A 20,009-nucleotide genomic window follows, 5' to 3' on the forward strand; every position below is an offset into this window, starting at 1 on the left:
TAATGAAAAATACTTCTCAGCAGATTTTAAACCCTTGTGTTTACATTTACTTGGCTATTTGGTTTTAAGTTAAAAACTTAAAATGTCAAATGATCTACACAAATAATCAGTTGTGTTGCTGAGCTACCATGTTAACCTGAAATTCTTTGAGTAATTATGCATTAAACCATGCGAAGCTGTAATTAGAACCTTGTTTTGGCTGGGCAGTGGGAGGTAAGGGATGGACATTTTTTTCAAGAGTTCACAGTCTGAATTAAATAGTGGCAACTTGCAAGGGTGAAACATGATTGCTCAGTAGTAGTGTTCTGTAGCAAGATGTTCTACTCTGTTGTAAGACCAAAGCACAGATTTGTTTCTGTGGAGGTTATCTGAAATACTCTGCCAGCCAGCAAGATACCATTTTCTGGTACAACAAAACTGAGTTGTTGTGTCTGACAGAGTCTGTGTTACAAAATGGAATTTCACATGTGGTGGTCTGCAGTAGTGAATGGGTGCTGTTGGTTGTGGTGTTCTTGGAGGGTTTTGTGCTTTGATTTTTCGGCTGGCTGGTTTTGGATTTCTGTGACTCCTTTCTTTGTATGTTCTCTCTTGGCAGTGATGTCCTCTAACTGCTTACAGGTTCTGCAGTTGTAATACTTAGGGAAGGTGTTCCTGGGATCAGGGTATGTTTCCTATGAAGAGGCAGTTTTTACAAATTCTGCTGCTTTCAGGAACTTCTATGAACACTGCCTTGTTTCCTTGTGAGGAGCACCTATATGAAGAGGCTGCTGTGTGCTAAAACAGGGCGATAAGTCAAAAGATGCTGCTTTCTACGCCTTCCAGCTTCCTGAGTGTGCATTCCCAATATATACCTGTCACTTTTTTTCCTTCACTAAAATTAACCTGTGGGTTTTTTGTTTGTTTTTTTTTTTTTTGCTAACCACTTGCCTACACATGTAATAAGTCATTTGCAGTTGTTAAGGTTAATGATAACTTTTTTCTTTCAGGCTTTAGGAGCAGTCATAGAATAGGTAGGGCTGGAAAGTACCTTAAAATCATCTAGTTCCACCCCCCCCTGCCATGGGCAGGGAGACGTCCCACTAAACCATGTCACCCAAGGCTCTATCCAGCCTGGCCTTGAACACTGCCAGGAATGGAGCATTCACAACTTCCCTGGGCCACCCACTCCAGTGCCTCACCACCCTTACAGTAAAGAGCTTCTTCCTTATAGCTAGTCTAAACTTCCCCTGTTATGTTAACCCATTACTGCTTGACTTATCACTACAGTCCCTAATAAAGAGTCCCTCACCAGCATCCTTATAGACCCCATCAGATACTGGAAGGCTGCTAGGAGGTCTCCACTCAGTCTTCTCTTCTCTAGGCTGTGAACAGCCCCAACTTTCTCAGCCTGTCTTCATACGGGAGGTGCTCCAATCCCCTGATCATCCTCATGGCCTCCTCTGGTCTTGTTCCAATAGTTCCATGTCCTTTTTATGTTGAGGACACCAGAACTGCGTACAATACTCCAAGTGACGTCTCAGGAGAGCAGAGTAGAGGGGCAGGATGACCTCCTTCGACCTGCTGGTCACGCTCCTTTTGATGCAGCCCAGGATACAGTTGCCTTTCTGGGCTGCAAGTGCACACTGCAGCCGGCTCATGTTCATTTTCGACCAACACCCCCAAGTCCTTCACCTCAGAGCTGCTCTGAATCTCTTCTCTGTCCAACCTGTAGCTGTGCCTGGGCTTGTTCTAACCCAGGTGTAGGACCTTGCACTTGTCATGGTTAATAAGGTTGGCATCAGCCCACCTCACAAGCGTGTCAAGGTCCCTCTGGATGGCATTCCTTCCCTCCAGCATATCAACAGAACCACACAGCTTGGTGTCGTCGGCAGACTTGCTAAGGGCGCACTCAATCCCACTGTCCATGTCAGTGACAGAGATGTTGAACAAGACCAGTCCCAGCACTGATTCCTGAGGGACACCACTTGTTACTGGTCTCCAGCTGGACATTGAGCCATTGACCACAACACTTTGTCCACGGTAGTTTAAACTGTTGACTGTGACATGTGATGCTTTACTTTGGCTTTGGACTCCTTATGCTTTCTGCAGTAATGCGACAATTACAGAGAGTCAGTTGCACATCTGAGCAGCAGCAGTGTGCCAGTAGAGCACTGTCAGCCCAATAGAGCTGTATGCCAGTGGGCCAAAAAGACTGCAATTTCCTGACCACCTTGTCATATTTACGTGGCCTGTCTTTCAGGTTTTAGGTTTTTTTCATGGTTTCATGCACTTAGGAGCAATTTGACAGGGATATAAACTGTTTGCAGCTGAGCAATTTTTGCAACTCTGGGATAGACCAAACGGGAAAATTTGTACTACCAAAAAAATATCCTGAAGCCTCTAGTGTTCGTTGAAACTGTGAGAGTTGAAATCAGTACAGTGTTTTCTTGTTGTACTTGCCTGCATGTAGCTTCCTTAGTCTTCTGTTTAATAAGAGCTTAATCTGGAAATGTGGAACAGTTAAGTATCTGATCTGTTTCACGCATTTTGATAAATCTGTCTCTGTGGCATTAATACCTTGATCTTGGAAAGAACTTAAACTTGTATATAAGTATAAAAGATATTCTTTAAGTCAGGGGGGTTTAAAATTCTTGCAGAATCATGATATTTATTCTCCGATGTTCTGTGTTTGAAGTGTAGAGCATCATCTTCTCTTTGGAGATGAGGGGAAAAGAATTCTATTACAGATGTAATTAGAGGACCATGTTAATAAGTGTAAAATCTTATTCTTTGAATTTATAAGAAGATATGTATAACACTGCTTTTGGAACTGAAACTGAAGTTCATAATGGCTTCCTTGTAGTGGAGGCTTTGGAAGGGAAACAGTTTCCAGTAACATCCAGTAACATTTAATTTATCTGTTTCTGGCTTTTTAAGCTACATCCATGTAAGAACAATTGTGGAGTTTTGAGGAAGCCAACAGAAATGTTTGCCTTGGCATCATTAGTGAAGCGAGCTGGTTTCAAGGGAAGTGTAGGTTTTAATTAACTAGCTGCGTTGACTTCTATCAGCCAGTTTCAAGGCCAAGTGAAATACAAGACAGGCACTCTGTGAACCTGGGGGTGGGGAAGCAGAACATGTGTATGGATCTTCTGACGAAGCCAGTTGTGGGCTGGGGGGAACCCCTGTGTTGGCAGTTCACCTCAGTGAGATGTTGCACGAAAAGGCAAGATTATTGTGAATGTCTCCAAGTGACTTGGGAGATAGATCACACTGTAAGTCCTTGGTCCTTGTAAATATGAGGTTTAGTGCCTTTAAAATCCTTTGCAGTGGCATTATTTTCATAACATTTAAGGAATTTTATTACTGTTTTTGAGATTAAACAGAAACACAACACCCTTGAGTTGGCAAGGGGAATTTCGTCTTTTTGCTTTTGTTGCAAATTTAAGTAATGTCATGACTGATAGAAGACGTTTTTCAAACCTAAGTCTTTTTATGATATGGACACCAACCTCCAGCCCCCACCCCCTGAATGTAGTATCTACAACATCATGAAATCTGTTTGGAGGGTTACAGCCACCAAAAAATCTTGACGATCCAGTTGCTTCATTTGTTATGTGAACAGGGATTCATATGTCCTTCTTCAGGTACCTGGACTCTTGTCAATCTTGACCTCAGCTTCCACCTGTTAAGTGTTGGCACAGTGGGGTAAAAGGAGCACTGGCCACTTCATACTCGACATTGAATAGGAGTTTAAATTTTACCTCTTAAGTCATTATTTCTTTTCTTCTGAGGCTGTCTTTACCACTTTGCTAGTGGTAGTGACCTTTCCTAGTCCCTGTAAGAAGAAAGCTTGCGATTGTGAAATAATGCCACTGAAACTTGTTAGCACTTTTCTGTGTGCCCTTTATAAGGTCAACAGTGATTTTTCACAGCGATTTAAATGCAGAGACTTTATGAAAGTGAAGTTCTCATGTGAAGCTGCTTATAATAACTTCCTTGTGTCTTGTAAGGCAAAACTTACTGCTCCATTATGTAGTAATGAAGATGTGGCATGTCATTTTGTGCCGAAATGCTCATGTTGAATCAAGTCATATAACTGATGAAGGCTGAGGGATGTGCATGTCTTTTTTATTATTTGCTCTTAGGATTTTGCAGTGTTTTAAAGCTGCAAGTTATTTCTGCACAGAGTGAGTTGATACAGTAATCGTAGCTTGGTTCAGTAGTCCATGATTCATTTTGTCAGGACATGCTCCACAGAAAATGCCTGGCTTCATCTGAGTAGTTCAGCGGTGGCACAGTGCAGCTGATGGTCTTACCCTTAATGACACATTTGTACTACTGGTCTGGTTACCCAGTATGAAGCAGGTTGTGGATCTGAGAAATTGGAGGTGTCTAATCCTATAGATGTTATCCTAGAGTAACTCTTGTGGTTGTTAGCACCCGCACTTCAGTCTTTTTAATAGTAAAGAACAAAACCCTGCAGTAGTTCATATGAAATAACATTTATTTTAATAACATTTCATTAAAGAAATAAAGAAACAGCTGTTGTGCTGAAACCAGCACACCATTGTTTTCAAAATCTGACATCACAGTAAAATAAGAGGACATAGTTAAAAAAACCCAAACCAAACAGAAAATACATAGTGCTTTTCTTCTTCTTAATGTGTAGTGGATGGCAATTTGTTCTAACAGATTTAAAGTATTACAGCAAAACTAATGAAGTAGCAAGTCTTTGGTAGCCTGTGTTACTTCACGAAGTGATGGTAACTAGTTAATGCTAATCAACCAGTCCCTTCAAAATCTGTAGTTTGCTTGTGTGTGCTGTCTGGATGTTTCTCTTACAAGAAAGGGAGCTCAGATTAGTCCTAGACTGTACTTAAATGTTTTTCAGGAAATAAATTTGTCATCTGTGAGTGTTTAATCAATTATAGGTGTCTGTTTGGAAACTGTTTAGGCTACTTCTGGCTGAATTTGACCAGCCTATGGGTGCTTGAGGAAACATCAACTAAACATTTAACATTACACAGGGCCATTTTGTCTCCTCTGCTATTCATCCAAAAGTCAAACAGCTGGGAATGTTGATTGATCCATAACATCCTGGTCAGTGGCATAACGTGTTCCGAGACTGTGGCTTTGGGCAGCATGCATGATGTTAGACAATTGTGCTAGAGGCTGTACGAATGTGCTTAGGTGTGAGAGAACCAGAGCACTGGTAGTCCAGGCTTGAAAGTTCAGCATCAGGGAATACTGCTGTTTAATCTCACTGTAGCTGTGTCAGCTGTCTGAAAACAGATGAAAAAAATGCTTGTTATTGTAATTCTATTTATTTATTTTTCCTTTAAAGCAAGCCTGGGATGGTTGTGGTCTTTCTGTAGCTATTAACAATAATGTATATTTTCCCTGCACTTCAAAGTGTGCTAACTAAAATTAAGAAAGTAAGTAGAGACTGCCTAATTTGGAAGTAAAGTACCCTAAGGGTTGTAGGGATGCTATCAGAGGCTGCAGGGGAGAGGGTATAGGGGAAGAATTGTGTATATATTCAGTTGTGTGGTACAAGAGTGAGCAAGTGGTTATCGACATCTCCATGAGATTTTTAACTTGTTCAAATGTCAGGACATTTTGAGGGGAGAGCAATGGGCAGGTTTGAGAGGAGAGGAATGGGCAGGATGGGTAGTGAGAATTGGGGTTAGGAAGGGGTAGGAGAGAGCAAATGCACTGAGGTGAGTCAGAGGATGAGGAAGAGGGACTGGAGGGGGGAAGGAACAGACCAGTGGTGTTTTAAGATGGTAAGAAAAAAGGTAGCACTGGTGAGCCAAGTATGTATGTGCCCTGGATAGCAAGGCTGTGCAGGTTTTAGGTGGGTGTAATGGCGCTGGTGGTGCTGCCATCGTGCCCCTCCACCTGGGGAAGGGCTGCTGGCACCTGTGGCACAGCTGGCCTGTTCACTACTCTTTCCTGTTCTCTGAGAGCTCTGTGGTGACCCTAGTGGAGTTTCTGTACTTCTTTTTATCTTTTGTTACTAGAGCTGAGTAAGAGAAATAGTATCCATAGTGTTATGTATAGTTCTGTATAGTGCAGAACTGAATGTGATGTTCTCATGACTAGCAACCCAACAACTGGTTTCAGGAGGAATAAAAATACGTGAAGCACTTTGAGTGCTATGAATTTAGCTCTTACAGATGTTCTTGACCACCTCCTAGATTATTTTTTGGTGGAATTGGGATACACAACACAATTGACTGGAAATACGTGTGAACTCTGATACATAGAGTTGGAAGGGATAGAAACACTGAACAGAGTCTGCAGTGTGTTCCTTGTGTGTCAGGCAGCATGTGACTGAGAGGTGGGGACTCTGTGCAGGTGCCAGCAGGCGAATTGCTCTGTGCTTTGATACCATGCTCCTTTGACACCATGCTCCTTTGACACCAGGTGTTATGGGGCTTTGGGGTTTTTGTCTTTGTGTTTTCATCTTCAGGTGGCATTATGGTGAGCCAGTGGCAAGCAGGGGTAGGGTGGTGAACTCTTTGTTAGAACTTTCCCTTGCCCTCTCCCACAGTTACTTGCAGCACTGATGTAAAACAGCCCCAATTTTGTCTCCTTTGGCCGTTGTTTATAGATGGAGGTTAATCCCATTTAAGGACAGGATTAGCAAAAATGCAGTGATTTGACCACTAAGCCTTGGCTTGAGTTGAGGCACTTCTGAGATAGTTCTGGCTGGGATTAATGCTTTGCAGACATTCGGGATTGAGACAGTTTCACGGCAGGCCATGAACCACCAAGGTGTAAATCTAAGGGAGCTCACTGTGACAGCAGTTGTGTGCTTGGCCTGCTAAATGACTGTGGGTTTTGTAGAAACAAAGGCAAGCAAAAGATCTTTGTCTGTTTCCTGAACCTAACTTCCTCAGAGAAGTGAATTACAAAGATAACACAGAAGATAGCTGATGCTTTGCTGTCGTTGGTTAGCTTAATACTGAGCATGGTGTGCTGGTGATTACTGCTGATTTTCCCCAGGCACCAGCAAGGTCTGCTCCTTTTAAGGATGACAGGCTTGGAGTTGCTGGTTGGATTGGCACTTCTGCTTTTATCCCTCTTCTCTGAACTTCCTTAAAGGTACTTATCTCTTTAGGGACGTACTGATAAAGGCCTGTTAGCAAAATCCTAAGCTTTGCTGGAGCAGATGTAAGAAGAAAGATCAATAGGATCAGTCTGAGCTCTGAGGGGATGGGACAGGGGATTCCCTGCTCACTGAATAAGGACATAATCTGCTGCGGACAGTGGCATAACAAATGCACCTACCTTGAGCACAGTCCCCATGCATTTCAGTTAAAAATCTTCCTTAAGGCAGGGCAGCAGAGAGAGATTTCAAAATAATCGTTTAATGGTTTGAAAACAAAACAAAACCCACAAAAAGTACCAGAAGCAACTGATCAGGTCAGACAAATATGTCTAGATAATGAGCTTTTAACAGTGCTTCAAGTTGTAGGATGAAGCAAGAACAATCTGAAATATGAATTTTGCTTGGGGCTTCTCCCCCCCAACACACAGTAGATGCTTCTCAGAAATAAAAGATGAATAGCAATAGTACCATGGGGAGCAGTTTAGTAAAGGCAGTTTGTATTCTTTGTAGTTAACATGCAGAAGTTGCACCCAGAATTCCTTTTAAAGTAATGCATAAAATGTTGTTAGTGACAGTGTAGTAATCTGCCCAGGCATGATGCACATTTTCCATTGGGAACTTTTGAAGATTGTTTATGCTCAGCTCATAAAGGTGCGTTTCTACAATGGAGGGCAAGGCTGTATTTGAAACCTCTATATATAGAATCATAGGATAGTTAGGGTTGGGAAAGACCTTAAGATCATCTAGTTTCAATCCCCCTGCCATGGGCAGGGACACCTCACACTAAACTATGTCACCAAAGGCTCTGTCCCACCTGGCCTTGAACACCGCCAGGGATGGAGCATTCACAACTTCCCTGGGCCACCCATTCCAGTGCCTCACCACCCTTACAGTAAAGAACTTCTGCCTTATGTAATCTGCTTATTTTCAATGAGAATATGAAAACTATGGGCATACTCCCTTAGTTTTGGTTTCAGAAATTTAAATCAAGACAACTACTTTTTAGATAAAAGCAAAACTTAACTGAAAAGGATAACGCCAACAGTGATTGAGAACATATTCTTTCATCTGAGTGAGAAAGGGAATTGGATTGTGTTTGCTTCAGGGCTTTTGGTGGGCAGTGCTCAGCTTGGCAAGCATTTTGCTTCCAGGTACATTTTTGTATGACTTTTCTGATCGAGAGCTTCAGAAAATAAGCTGTAGAGAAGGGAGAAAGCAAAACTTGGAGATGCAGAAGTATCAAGTCCCAACTGATGATATTTGGTCGCTCTTGAAACATCTCAAAATGTCTCAACCATATTTAGAAATAGCTACATTAAAAAAGAAGAAAGCTTGATTCTTCTAATCATGGAAAGCAGTGAAAACTGGTATTTATCAGGGGGATTGTGAAAGCTTGTGTGACAGTTGGAAATTACATTACTGTTGATGTTTCAAATTTTTGTACAAAGTCATACAATACTGTTTACAAATGAATGGGCAAATGATTGTGCTGTGCTAAATGTACACTATATGGATAAACTGGGTTGAGCTACTTTGTATCTCGTTTTGCAGTATAGTCTCATATGTTTCAAAGTCAACATAGAAAACTCAGTTCTCTACATGTATTTTTTTATTCCAGATACAGACCCACGTGTATTAGAGAAACAAGAACTTCAGCAGCCAACCTATGTTGCTCTAAGTTACATTAACAGGTAAGTGTGGTTATCTTTTGGGTATAACTGATCTTGGTTTGCGCAATATGTGCGTCTATGCATATGCTAAAATGGTATGCTGATGTATGCACTCTGATTTGTTTCATGTTATATGACACTGTGATAACACCCATTTTGGAAAGATAGTTGAATTAAAATTTAACAAAATTTTCAGTCGGTTTTACAGAGGGCACAAGGAGCCCTTCAGCTGCACTAGTCAAATAGTTGGGGGATGAGGTTTTAGCCTTTATGTTCAAGCTAAATCTTAGTCGAAACAAACTTGCTTATTTTTCTACTTTCTTGTACTCAACATGAGTTGAGAAGAAGAATTTATTTTTTTTTAAATGAAAAGTGGAATTTAACTGATAATAGTTCCATACATAAGAATTCTTTACGATACCTTGAGGTTTTTCATCCACATTGTATATCTTTAAAAATCTGGCTTACCAGCTCTACATAACCTGGAAAAATTTAAGAAATAAAGCCAATTTTTAAAACAAATAAATAACAGAGCTTTGGCTTTTCAGTTATTGACTGATGGCAGAACTAAAATCTCCAGAGTACTCCAGCATAGAGGAATGGGATGGCTGCTTGTGTCTCAGGCTGTGTATGGTAAAGAGTAGCCTGAGAGGTGCTCTTTATTTTTCCTCTCACCTAAGCACATCGCAGAATTCAGTGAAGGCAGCTTAGCTTACTTTTCCTCTGGGAGGAGAGTGAGCCATGGAGCACACTGCATGGGAGGGAAAGGTGGCGAAGTTTTGTGCCATGCAAGCCTCCCTTGTGACAGTGCCCCTTTTTCAATATGTTTGCCAAGCTGTCTTTTAATCCTAAATGAATGCTGTGCAGGAAGTATAATTTCTCGTTATTTTCCCTTCTTTTACATCATACTGATTTTTTGATCAGTTGTACTGTGGTTACAAGTTCCAGTTAGCTGCATTTTGGAAATGCACTTCTTGGAAAGTAGTCTGTATGAGATGATTGTTTTTACATGGGACACCAGTTTGCTTTTGTATCTTTACTGTCTGGAGGATGAGATGCAAATTCGCAAGCCTGGAAGATTAACCCCAAAATCTAATTTAGGATAGGCTCAGTTGATTCAAAGCTATCATGGGTCATGCATAATGCAAAACTCTTCTAATTCTACTTCATATTAAAAATTAAAACAAACCCACCCAGCCCCCAGAAAAATCTCCCAATCCAATAAACTTCTTCAAACACCGAATCCATCCACCGTTTGGCTTTGGATAGTGTTTGCTGTAGAGGAAGGGTGTTGAGGGGGAGGAGGGGAGGGGTCTTGGAGGTATGAAAGTAAGAAGTGGTGTTCACTTGGTCAAATGACTCAGTTTTCTCCACTACGTGAGACTATGATGATTAAGAATAGCTGGTATTGGTTTCCTACTTGGCACGTAACTCCTGCTCTTCCTGGAGACAGTTCTCCCCTTTCAAAACATATTTTGAAATTAACCATGACTGTTTTTAACACTTTTTTTCTGTTGATCTCATTCATTGTAGAAAATGTTTGGGATTTTTTATTTCAGTATGTAGGCTTGATATATTGTTGTGTATGTTGGTGTGTTTCCCTCTTTCCATTATATACTTGGGCATTTTCTCTTGTTGCTCCTGTGGTTATTTTACTTTATGTGAAGGAGAGGGAAGTATTTTTTGAAAATTAGGGAAAAGGTGGTGTAAGACCACAGAAAATACCATGAGACTCGATTGTCCAATTTGGAATGAGGCTACTTTCAAGGGAGCATGAAAGTGATACCTCTGCTGAATTTCACAGTTTTGATATCCTTTTTAAGCAAGTTCTGTATGACTGAGACAGTTTTAGTTACTCACTATGTGTTTTGTTCAAACATTCTTACCCTTTCAATTCTGAGAAATAATTCTGCAGAACTGAATTGAGTTGTTCTTACAGCAGAATCTAATGTGAATTGACTTTTATTTAAACCAGCTGCTATTTAATTGCTCTTTTAATTGTATTTTAATTTCTTCCATAGCGCTGATGTCTTTCATTGAACCACCTGCTCTATGCAGCTTAAGCTCTTGAGGGAGCAGCAATATCCATTACACTACAAGACATGCCTTCCTATTTCCTTCTACATATGCCAGAGCTAAGTTCTGCTTTGTTGTCCCAGGCTATGAACTCAGATTTTGTAGCCTAATACATGTCATAAACATGTTGTGTACTGTTAGATATCAAACACCAGATACTGCTGCACTTTTTTTAAACCCATGCTTTTATGGCTTCCAAGTGGAACTGAACTTAACTCAGTTCCTGCTGTGAGTTCCAGGCCTTAAAACAATCTTCCTCTGTAGATTTGTGTATTCAATATGTTCTGTGTGAGCCGTACGCTCTCATGAAGCCTGGGAAAATATGGACTTCTGATTCTCAGGAACTGTCAGAATTATATGATAAGGTGTACACTTAATATGTGTTGTGGTAGAAAGATTAAGTGCATATGCTTTATACTCTGCCTATTGCCCAGTTGTATGGTGGCCATAGTGGTAAAAAACAAAGTAAAACAAAACATAAATCTGGGTTCTCTGATTTGACAGTTGGGAGGATAAAATATCCATAAAGCAAGTAGTAGAGACAGAAGGGTACAGAAGTCTTTGTTTCCAATTTGAAACATAATGTTGTTTCCATTTCCCTTCTACCCCTGGTTATTTTCTGAGGCATATTAATACAGCAGTATTGTATGTGCTTCTAAGCTCTGAAACATCCTTCAGATTGTCAGTGGCTGAATCTGTAAGGCTCTGTCTCTTTCTCTGCTGGAGATCTACACCCATTACAGCTTTCAGTAACTACACACAGATGCAGCTTACATAATGTGTGATCCTCATGTAGACAGATAACATTAATTTTAAAACTGGAGGATAAAACATAATTTATAGGTCTCAATGGTTTACTATCGCTACATCAAGCACTTGCACCAGGCACTGACTGCATTGCCGCAAATCCTTTCTCAGACAAAGACTAGTGTAGCCTTAATGCAGTCCCCAGTTATTGATGATTGTTCCCTACTTATTTTTGGTTTGCTGTCTTAAAAGTCAGAATTGGGAGTGAGTAAGACACACTACTGCCAAAGCAGATGCAGTTCATCTGCTTCCATTCTATAAATATAGAAGTAGTTTCCCTGCAGGAAGTTCGATGGTGCTACTAGGCTGAGAAAGTTGGGGCTGTTCAGCCTGGAGAAGAGAAGGCTGCGTGGAGACCTCAGCACCTTTCCAGTATCTGAAGGGGTCTACAAGGGTGCTGGAAAGAGACTCTTCACTAGGGACTGTAATGATAAGACAAGGGGTAAAGGGTTAAAACATAAACAGGGAAGTTTAGCTTAGATATAAGGAAGAATTTCTTTACTGTAAGGGTGGTGAGGCACTGGAGTGGGTGGCCAAGGGAAGTTGTGAATGCTCCATCCCGGGTGGTATTCAAGGCCGGGTTGGACAGAGCCTTGGATGGCACGGTTTAGTGTGAGGTGTCCCTGCCCATGGCGGGGGGGGGGGGGGGGGTTGGAACTAGATGATCTTAAGGTCCTTTCTAACCCTAGCTATTCTATGATCCTGTGATTCTACTACATGAATGGGATACTGGTCGTAATCTGCCGGGAGTAGTTGCAAATGAGCACTTGGGCCAACGTCCTCCAGTACTTGCTAGAGGTATTTCCTTTGTATATGGATCAAGAAAACTTTAGATTTTGTATTGCATTAAAATGCAGTGATTAGCAGCAATAATTAATATTGCTTATGCCTCTTCTTAGATACTGTATTTTTAGCTTTAAATTAATTGACTATGAATTTTGCTTGTTGTTTATCGGAACTTACGTAGTGCTGTCTGTGCCTCTGAATCTTGTTGGTCTGGGACTTTGAAGGCGATGAGCCTCGAGTTTGCTGTATTATCCTGGCGTTTTAGCATACTGTCAAAGCTTTCAGGCTTGTTGAGTCTAATGGAAAGAGACTCCTCAGTATTTGCATATGTGAACATTTTTTTAATGTGGATATTGCTTGTTACATGTTGGTGATGAAAGCAGCTGTTGTGGGAATGGGTTGGTTCAAACAAACAATCCCAGCATTAGTACCACAAGTGAGAAGACAACAGAGGCATGCAAATACTTCCTTCAGCTATAAAGATAACGCTAAAAGAGTAAAAAATCCTTGATTCCAAAACTTCATGAATTAAAAATCTTACAATTAATTTTTAAAGCATTTATTGCAACTTTGAGCTGGTAAGTACCAGAAATAGGAAGAAAGCGTAATATATTGGAGTAAATTCTTTCACCTAAAAAATTGAAGGTGGGAAGTCCATAGTAACTTGTATTATTCAAAGCATGTGTCATAAAAAGTAAAATCAAATGTGCATTTAATACATTCTACAAAATGAATTTTGCTCAGATACAGAAATCACTTTGATTAAAAGAATTTCATCACAGTGGAGAAAAAAAGGAAACTAGAATGCACCTACAACTGAAATTAATCTACCTTCATTATGTAGTGTTTCTACTGCACATTGCATAATAGCTACATTAAGGAAATGTTGAAAGCAAAGATTATTGTAATCTTAAAATCTTTAAAAAGTTACCAAAATTCTTTTAATTACATTGAATTCTAGATTCTTTAATAGTGTTTTTTACTGATAATTGAGATCATACAGGAAAGGTTTTGAATGAGGCTGTTGTCTGTCTATAAAGTTTACTCTTGTGCACAACTGGGAGTATAAATGAAGCCTGTGATCAGAACTGGACGGCATTCTTGGGTGAATGGTCCAGGATTGTCCTTGCACATCTCAGCCAGTCCTAACATTTTTGCACCTCCCTTCAGATTTTATTTTTAACTAGAAAGATTTTACCACACTGTTACCATTATAAATTCCTGTAGGCTCCAGGCTTCTCTTCCCATTTCCCTTTTCTTTCAGTGGTGATTGACTTCTCAAGAACAAATTCCCCTACTCTGCTTCCTGTTTAACACCACTACAAGTAAAATGAATTATTCCTGTGAGCATATATGCATTTGTGAAAGGAATTAATTGCATGTAAATTTCTAACAACTATGAACTCCCTGTGTCTTGTCCAGCTCACTAATTCTGGTTCTACTGCTAGTATGCTTTTTTTTCAGGACTAACATTAACAGCCGACACCATTTAGCAGCCAACCATTTGAAAGTTATTTTAAAAAGTGGTAAGTCTTTAGGTAGTCATAGATTTAGTGTGCATTATGTTACTGGTGCAGTAACAAGAAGAATGTTTTGGTTTGGAGGCAGTGACCTTTGACTACATCCATGTGGTTTCTTAGTAGAGTATCCAAGCCATGTGATACTGGTCCTTTATTTCTTTGGCCTTTTTGTTTAAGGTACCATGATCAGTGGTGGATAGAAATTTAAATTACTTCTTACTCTTTCTATACAAGGTTCCTTCTTGCCATTGGCCCCTTCCATTCATATCTGTTCTTTATCACTAGGGTTATCTTCAGCCATGTGTTTAGTGGGTTACCTCTAACAGTTGACTTTGTGTATTTATTTAGTTGTAAGTTAGACATGCTTTCAGTAGACATAGTGATTTATGTTAAAGCTACCTAACAGCATCCACAGCTTTTTCCTGTGGTTCTGCTGTGATAGATTTTCCTGGGATAAGCTATCAGCAGCATTTGAAGAAGCTAGTGAAAGACTGTAGCTTCTCAGAGGTCACACCCTATAAGTGGATGTGCCACCCAAAGACTTTGTAGAACATTTTCTCAGCAGCAGTACATATCCTTTTGCTTCCTTTTTTTGTAAGAGTGTGAGTATTAAGTTGTTTGAATAATGCGTGGAAGACCAAAATTCAGTTTCTTCTTATCCCTTAGGAGCATTTTAATCATACGACTATTAACTGACTTGAGACAGGATGTCATTTCTCCTCTTGACGTTTCTCATCTTTACCTCTTGATGTCTGTGTACTGTCATTGGAATGGCTGTTGGGAGACAGTTTGAAATAAAATTTGAAGTCAAAGGGCTGGAGAAAAGTGGTTTTATTTCTCCTTTCTTGCTTTCTTAATGGCTGCTTTTCCAGAAAGCATAAGCAAAATGCAACAATTTTGAAACAGTGACCATCTTCCTATAAAATAAATATTCCCTGCATCATTCACCTGGTAAGCATAAGATCAGGCTTGAAGTCTTTCTAATTCAGGCCTGAGATTTCAGCTTCGAAGGTGTATTACAGTAGTACTATACATTACAAGCTATATAAAATAAACATAAAAATATCCCCTTAAAAATAGATGTTTAATCTCAAAATAGTTAATGTGACTTCCTGAATGGAAAAGCAGAATTGAAAAAAAAAATCCATAACAAAAACCCCCCAACTAAAAGTCAGCATAACCTTTTTTCGCTATAGCACAAACTGTCTTAATTCTCATGTCACGAAGCACAAGGATAGAGACAAGAAAGATGTTTCCATTTTAGGAATCCTACTGGAGACCAGTTTTTTCTGCGCAGAAAAATCCAAGGCAGTGAATCTGATAAGCTATTGATGTGCCACCTGTTCAGACTTGCAGCATTTTATAGTGCTTAGTACCACAGGTCTTGCCCTTTGTCTTAAAATTTAACTTTTCCTTTCTGTGTTTCCTTTCTGTAACTGGCTTATTTGAATTTAATATCATGGCTCTGTAAAAGTGCAGCACTTCTGTCAGACTGTTGATTCTCATCACGTTGAAGGTGTATGCCAGTGCTTCCAGTAGCTGCTGGATTGAATGCATGTGACAGAACACAGAAACAAAGGGATCAAAGAAACATGTCAATTGCCAGATAATGTTTTTCTGTCTGAGCTTATTTTTAGGTTTGCAGTGACCAAGTAGATCATGTGTTTTTATTCATGTAGCTGTACCTTTACGCTCTGCTGTTTGACTTCTTTTAGAGAGGGAACACGACAAACTGCAGATGATAATGCAAACAAGATGTAGAGAAATGGAAGTTAGGGAAAAGGGAATGCCTTTTGGTTCAGAAGGATTTATGCAGTTGGCTTTGTTTTCTCTTTTTTTATCAGCCTCAAGCTAAGCAAAACTTAGATCTATAGATTTATATAATGTACAGCTCTTTTATTTCATGTCAACAGTAAAGATCAAAAAGCAGATTGGCATTTTAAGGAAAAGCCGTAATGCTGTGCTCAGAAATTACATGATGAATTAAAACATGTAGGACACTGAAAGAATGTGGTTCAGTTGTGGGGTTGGTTGGTTTTGTTTTTTTTTTTAATTGAGAGGTAACTAGCTTCCTCTGGCAGTGCTCATGTGGAAAACTCAGGGGCAGAAAGAATTCTGTCTTGTGAATATCAAGTGAAAGAAGCATTACCATGTCAGTATCATTCCTTGCAAGTGTGCATATATATGCCTCTGTGTGTGCAGTGTAAATCCTCAGGACTTTAAAGTTCTTGTCTTTATCTGTATTTGTTCATCTTTTGTCAATGTGTCATGTTGAAATTGATGAAAAAATCATCTTGTCTTTCTGTCACTGTTTTTTGCCTTGATATTTCAATTCCCAGCTTTCTACACTGGCCTCTTGCACAGGTAACTTTATTTGGGAAGGAAGGAAAGAAATTCTCCAGTGTCCCTTGCTTTGAAAAGGAGGACTTTTTTTTTCTGTGATGTTTGAACCTGATTATAAGCAGTAGCAGTGCTCGCAGAAGGATTGTATGTTTACTGTACAAAAAAAAAAGGGTTCAGGTATTTCGCTATCAGCTATATGGGGTACCAGTGTTCTCAATATCTATTTCTGTGTATCATAGCACAATGAGACCCTTATTAGACTTTGCTAATATATTCATTCTTTGTGTGACAGTTATTTAACATACTCACAAGGCTATTTGAGAAACACACTCTTGTGTGGTTTCAGATCCTCTGCAGAAATAAGAACTGTAGAAACTCTTATGCTATGATTTCAGAGTGAAGGATGAGCAAAAAAATTACATCTGTGCATTAAGTTTTCTTTCAAGGACAATCTGAGATAAAATGGCTCAAAACAGTGGCTGTTCTTCCTGTCTTCACCAGTGACAGAAATAGCTGCTGTATACAGCTAATTTACTGCCTATCCTGATATTTGGGGTTTCTATCTTTAAATCACCATCAATACCAGCAGCAAAACATTACATACAGAAAAGAAAATTACAGGCAGAGTAGATAACATTTTAGGAAAAATCCTTGTGGATCAGCTTTGCTAAAAGCTTGTCATGACTATCTGAGCTACATGCGATAACTTACAGGTTGGCAAACTTACCATCCCAAGGGGATCCAGGCCAGCTGCTGGTGATATTCATTGACTGTGGCCTTATTTTACTTATTTTTTAATCTAAAGTTTACTTATCACTGATCTTTTATACAAAAGTAGTTGTGCTGCTTTTTTATAATTTTACTGATTTCTTTTGAAAGAATAATGTCTCATGGTAATTGTCCTGGTTTGAGCAGTAGCAGCCATTTTTCTCCTTCTTGGTAGCTGGTGCAGTGCTGTGTTTTGACTTTCGGGCTGGGAACGGTTGCTGATAGCGAGCATGTTTTGAATTACTGCTCAAATGTTTGGTTTGTCCAAGGCCTTTTCTGAGCTCATGCTATGCCAGGGAGGAGGGGAGGCTGGGAGGAAGGAGAGGCAGGACACCTGACCCAGGCTAACCAAAGAGGTATTCCATACCATAGCACATCATGTCCAGGATGTAGCCGGGAGAGACCCGGAAGGGCTGGAGCTCAGGGGGGATGGAGGAGGTATCGGTCGGTGCTCAGTCGGGCAGGGTGGGGTGAGTTATGGGTTGATGGCTGGTGAGGTGTTGTATTCTCTTCATTTGTTATTGGCTTTATCATTATTGTTTGCAGTAGTAGTAGCAGTAGTGATTTGTGTTATACCTTAGCTATTAAACTGTGCTTATCTCAACCCGTGGGGGCTACATTCTTTGGATTCTCCTTCCTAGCTCTCGGGGAGCAAGGGGGGGAGTCAGTGAACGAGCTGTGCGGACTTTGGTTTAAACCACGACAGTAATGATGCCCGTTTAAGTTTGTTCCAAAAAAGCATGCCTAGGATTAATCTATAGTAAGACAAAAAATGAGATTTTGAAATAAATTTTGTAGTTAGAAATGCGAAGTATTGCATTACTTTTTTTTTCTTTCCCTATATTAGCTTTTAGATATGTTAGTACATTGCATATTCATAGATTCCTTCCAGTAATGTATATCCCACTAATTTGTAACTAACAAACTGCATTCTGGATAATTCCTGAAGTGTCTGTGGGTACTTTTGATGCATCCCTCCCTTCTCCTTCATTCTCATTTTTTGCATATAACATATTCAGGTAAGGGTTTTCACACATCAGTTGCAAAGTCTTGCTAGTATTCAATGAGGGATGGAAACTGTATACATAAAGACCACACAACAAACAGTTGCAGCACAAATTATGTCTTTGTATCATCTTGTAGACATTCAGAAGTAGGGCTGTAGTTTTGAGATAGCATACCAAGTTGTCCAAAGCATACTTTAGGAGAGCCTGTAGCATAGTCTAGAGGTTAAGTGCAGATGAGAGAATATTCTTAGTGATGGATAACTTGGCTAGTGAGGAAAAAATATTGATGTCATCTTACACTGCATAAAGTCTACTCCAAAGTGTTAACATTAATTTTCATTAAATATTTTTGTGATAGGCTTGACTTCTCAGTTTGATTTTAAGCCAGAAAATTTTGTATATCCTGCAAAGATGTATTCATTACCCCACCACTTCCTCTGCAATACTCCAGCGTCCCAAGAAATGGAGACCAGGTGGAGAGCTTGACATAGTTGCCTTCTTCGTTTATGTTCCTAATGAGGCCAGGGGTGTGTTCAATAGGCCAATAAGGGAGTTTCGCGGTCCATTAGCAAAAGACTCTTGGAAGATGGTTTTCCCAGATCTGTGGCTGGAATAACATAGTTATAACAGTCACCAAGGACCTTCAATATAGAGCTGAAAGGAACCTGTGCTGCACACTGAAATCCCAACTAGGCTTCATGCCATGGAAATGCAGAACAAAATGAAGGTTAAAACTGAAGTCACCTGAAAGCAACTGGTGGATATGAAACAACAGATTAAAAGAGAGCAATAAGGATATATATTATGAAGGGGAATTAGTGAAGCTTGACTGCATTGACTGTGAGCAGGTGTCATATAGTAAAGGAACTTATAATATGATCAAACCAGAAATAGGAAGAAGAGTTTCCTCTGAAACTAAATTTTATTTGGATTTTGATTTTCCTTTGAAGCTGCTTTCATAAACTTGCAAAGTGCTGTAAGCGCTTAGGAGGAGGAAGCCCTGGTACATCAGCTGTGATTTTATTTTTTTTAACTAGTTATTTTTGCTAAGACAGTGTGGCATCACAGAATCAGAAAATACTTTTTCAACAGTGTAGAGATGTGCAAAACCATGGGGCTTCCTTTTTTTCATTGTTGTTGTTACACATGTGAAAACAGAGGATAGCTTGCTCTCTGATCTTGTGTTTGTTTTTTTCTGAAACTTCTTGTCCACCCGTCAGAAACTGAAGATAATTTACAAGGCTGTAAAAGTGAGAATTTACACACTGAAGTAGAAATAAAACCCTGAATCTGGTGCACATACATGGGCTACTTCTGATAAACAGCTGTTGAACATGTTTGTGAATGCAGGTGGACAGTGACATACTTTTGACTTCTGAAAGTCTAACACTTAAAATCTAATCCAATGCATTATAACAATATTTGTGGTATATATTGGCAATACACACTGTTCAAGTGACCTGTCTTGGATTAAGGTGGGCTGAACCAGTCCAAAAATTGGCTTGATGCAATCAACAAAGGAGAGGAGCCTTTACTCAATTAGTTTGGCTTGGTTATAGTACTATTAGGCAGATTTAATACTTTCTTGCTTTCCCTAAAGCAATACATTTGCAGACACTAGATTTCTTGTTCTAATTTCCTAGAGAACTGAGAAGGGTTTTCTTTCTTTGTTGTTATTGTTTTTTCTTAATCAGGCACATCTTTTTTCCCCAGGTGGTATATGAGGATAGAGGAAGAGATGCAAATAATTAAAACAATAATTCCATCTACAGGTGTAGATGGTCCACAGGGGTAGACACTGCTGATTTGGCCTTGATTTACAGAGGAATTGCTGTGTGTTTGCCTTGCATGGCTGTTTACTATCTGGTCATTTCTAATTAGAGTAGCTGTTGTATGTGAAAGACACTGTAACAGAGAAGGAAGGAGTGGTGGA

At 39.7% G+C, this 20,009-nt stretch overlaps 1 protein-coding gene across 2 annotated transcripts in view; it reads left to right on the plus strand.

Moving 5' to 3' along the window:
- Positions 1-20,009, plus strand: part of JAZF1 (JAZF zinc finger 1) — a 188,682-nt gene that overhangs the window by 92,050 nt on the left and 76,623 nt on the right. For both annotated transcript variants that reach the window (XM_034069756.1, XM_031045006.2), the window contains exon 2: positions 8,718-8,790. In XM_034069756.1, coding sequence (XP_033925647.1) covers positions 8,718-8,790 — 73 coding nt within the window. The remainder of the gene's footprint in view (positions 1-8,717; positions 8,791-20,009) is intronic.

Source organism: Melopsittacus undulatus, chromosome 1 (genome assembly GCF_012275295.1).
Source record: "Melopsittacus undulatus isolate bMelUnd1 chromosome 1, bMelUnd1.mat.Z, whole genome shotgun sequence".
In the NCBI taxonomy this organism is placed as follows: Eukaryota; Metazoa; Chordata; class Aves; order Psittaciformes; family Psittaculidae; genus Melopsittacus; species Melopsittacus undulatus.